Consider the following 3,451-nt stretch of genomic DNA (forward strand, 5'->3'; position numbering starts at 1 on the left):
AGAGGTATTGTTCTTTCATATAGTCAGTATAAAAAAAAACTACCTCAAATGGTCCTGCTTAATACATTCAGAGTGTACTAGTGTAATTTTATAGTCAAGATAAACTAATACCAAACTACACTACGACTATTCCAATGGTTTGTTCCTATCCATCTTAGTCGTGAGCTACTATTTATAATTTATAAGGAACTGATAACATGATCTTCTGTGTGTACACCACACACCATGTTATCTACAATATAAATTAATTGAACAACTATACTTAACATATAAATGTAGACATTTGACCAATGTGATTCTTTATTTCAAAAATAAATGTTTACAAAAAACTAAGCTTTTAGTATACACTCTAATATATGGTGCTTCGTAACCCACTTGAACTTCACCTTTGCCAACTTATTGTTGAACTTCCAATCATTAAGTGTTCAGTTAATCATGATTCACTTAGATTTCGTCTTTATTAATTTTTTGTTGGACTTCTAACTATCAAGTATCTTGATGAACAGCCCTTTAAATTCCAAATTTAATGCTTTGGATCATCAGCCTTGAGCCGAGATGAGAATGGAGTGCAGGAACCTCGAGAAGCCACAGATGGAGGACAGGAAGGGCCTATGGTCGCCTGATGAGGACCAGAAAGTCAAAGACCATATCCTTAAGCAAGGTGTCAGCTGTTGGAGTGCAGTTCCTGCCAAAGCTGGTGAGCTAGCTCCTCCTGCATTAGTTCGTGGTGACCGAGACGATTGATATGACGATAACGATTATGAATTGCCTTGCAGCAGTGCCTCAAAGTGTTCTGATATCCTAGCCTGGCTTATATAATTGTTTGATACATTCTTTAATTGGTAGGTTTGCAAAGAAATGGAAAGAGTTGCAGCCTGAGGTGGCTTAACTACCTCAGGCCCGGTTTAAAACGAGGAAATTTCTCTCCAGAAGAGGAGGAAACAATTGTGAAACTCCATGCCAAGATTGGGAATAAGAAGCCATTTCGATATCATTCAGTTAACAAGATGGTTTAGTCATTGAATTTCTCATCTCATCAACTTGAACTTAATTTAATGCAAGAATCTTATCAAAAGCATTTCATGTGTAATTCACATGGTAGAAGTTGAATTCATGAAGGTGTCAAACCTCTAGATACTGAAACATGTCTCTTAACTCAAAAACTTGAACAATACTTGGAAGGTGTTTGTAAACATTTTCAGATGGTCACAAATTGCAATGCACCTGCCCGGAAGAACCAACAACGAAGTGAAGAACCAGTGGAATTCCTACTTGAAGAAGAAGATCACAAGAGAGTGCGAAGAAGCAACTGCAGCAGGATTCAACATCGAGCCAATTGGAGCATGTTTGAGGGACCATGAACCATCTGTGGCTCACTGCATCGACTCAGATGGTTGTTCCCTGAAAGGCCGGCGTGCTCCGAAGATTCAGTTCGCTGAATGGTTATCCTTTGACGGTGCCAATTTGGACAGCTGGTTCAACTTGGAAGATGCAGTGAGCAACCAGTGATGGTGCAAGAATTACAGTATCGAAGAGACCTCTTCGTCGACCGAGATCTTCGCAGTTCGATGGACAGTACAACAATGGAATGATCTGAAATGATTTCGGATTTGGCAACAGTCAGCAACACTTGGGTGGACTCATGGTATCTCTAATTGATGTAATTGATGCTCTCATATCGGGAATATATTGTTGATTATGATGATTTGACTATCGCATTAATAAAGCCAATTTTATTCTTGATACTTAGAGTTATTTGCATCAAGTCTCCATTATTCAGATTTAGATACCAACATCAAATCAAGATAATTAGATTAGTGCAAAGTAAGAGGATTTAATTGGTTGTTCTGTTAACTTTCTTATCTTATTGTTGAAACAATATGCAATTTTCAGAATCTTTTAATGCTCTAATACCATAAAAAAATCCAATAATAATAAAAAAAAAATGGATGAAAAAATTCTATCTATATTAGAGATCATTATAAATATATATACATAAAGAACAATGTAAACGAAAAGAAAATCTATTCTAATTGATTCTCTCAGACCCCTATTTGATATGATTGATTTTACAGTAGAAAATAAATTTATATAAATTAAAAAATCAAAAAGTTAAAAATAATTATGTTCCTTTCTCGATTAACTTAATCAAAAGGATAATAATAACTTATTATAATAAAAAAATTCTTTAATAATTATACTCTTTATCTTGATTCATGGTCTGGTCATGAGCAAGGGTACCAAACCATATGAAAAGGTAAAAGAAAGCAAAAAAAAAAAAAACAAAAATAATAATAATAACAATAATAATAATAAATAATAATAATAATGATGGGTCCCATCATTTATGTGTCTATCTAGATGAATTTTCTAGATGAAAATTCTAGATGAGTATCACAACTCTAATAATAATAATAATAATCATAATAATAATAATAGCATTTCTTACATTTAGGTATCACTTTATAGCTCTTTGATATGCATGCCTAAACCTCTATAGTAAAGCTCGTAGTTTTGTTTGTGTGATGGTAAATGGTGGGATGGAGGACTTCCTCGGTAACAAGAGTTTGAATCTCACTTAGGAAATATTATACTTGAAAAGTTCGAATTACTTACGACGTTGGGCCATCCAGCAGGATCTATGTATTTTCTGATTTATCCTAAAGGCATGTGGAAAACGTATGTAGGATTAAACTGATCATTTTCAAAATTAATCGGATCATAACAACTAGATATGTAGATTATAAAAAAAACTCAAAACTCATACATCTGCAAAAGTTTCACAAACTTAATTAACTTGAAACTCAACTCCTCTCATCTCTATTCTCGATCACAGACCACCAAATTAACAGATGAAGCACCATGTATATATAATCCACACAAAAGTCACAAAATCAACTTGAAGTAGTATTCAAGAACAAGTACCTGTTCTTGGTTTCCTGATCATAGGAGAAGAAACCTCATGATAAAATTCAGCAACAGGTGGAAAATTCCAAAGGAATCGCATGGTCTCTCAAAACCATCACGACGAGAGGAGAGCGAACGAGAGAACGAAAGAAATCAATGCGATCCCTTTGGAATTCTCCGCCAGCTGCTTATGCCAACACTGATTCAGTCATTCACCCTGAATTCAGCCGTTCTCTCCCTAGCTCCTTTTATACTCGGAGCAGTAGAACAAAGGTAGATCATATGTCTTACTTCTCATGCAGTTGTTCCTTAATTAATACATTAATCTTGGCACTGCTTTGAGAATAGACTATACTTCAGTTTAATTATATTCCTGACTAGTCCAACTGTACTTTGGTGCTTCTTATCAAAACCATAGAGGATGTCACTTTCTCTTTGCCCCGTGTTTTTTGTAAGAAATTAAAGGAGAATATATAGCTAGGGAGCATCTTGGTGATCGATATGTGTTGTTAAAAGTCATATGAACCCCTTGTGTTATTAAACA

General features: G+C 34.8%; 1 protein-coding gene across 1 annotated transcript; it reads left to right on the forward strand.

Moving 5' to 3' along the window:
- Positions 1 to 561: 561 nt before the first annotated feature.
- Positions 562 to 1,509, forward strand: LOC121973276 (transcription factor LAF1-like). The gene is made up of 3 exons (XM_042524801.1): positions 562 to 697; positions 847 to 979; positions 1,203 to 1,509. The coding sequence occupies exons 1-3, from the start codon at positions 562 to 564 to the stop codon at positions 1,507 to 1,509; spliced, it is 576 nt and encodes a 191-aa protein (XP_042380735.1).
- The last annotated feature ends 1,942 nt before the right edge of the window (positions 1,510 to 3,451 follow it).

Source organism: Zingiber officinale, chromosome 4A, assembly GCF_018446385.1.
Source record: "Zingiber officinale cultivar Zhangliang chromosome 4A, Zo_v1.1, whole genome shotgun sequence".
NCBI classification, from domain to species: Eukaryota; Viridiplantae; Streptophyta; class Magnoliopsida; order Zingiberales; family Zingiberaceae; genus Zingiber; species Zingiber officinale.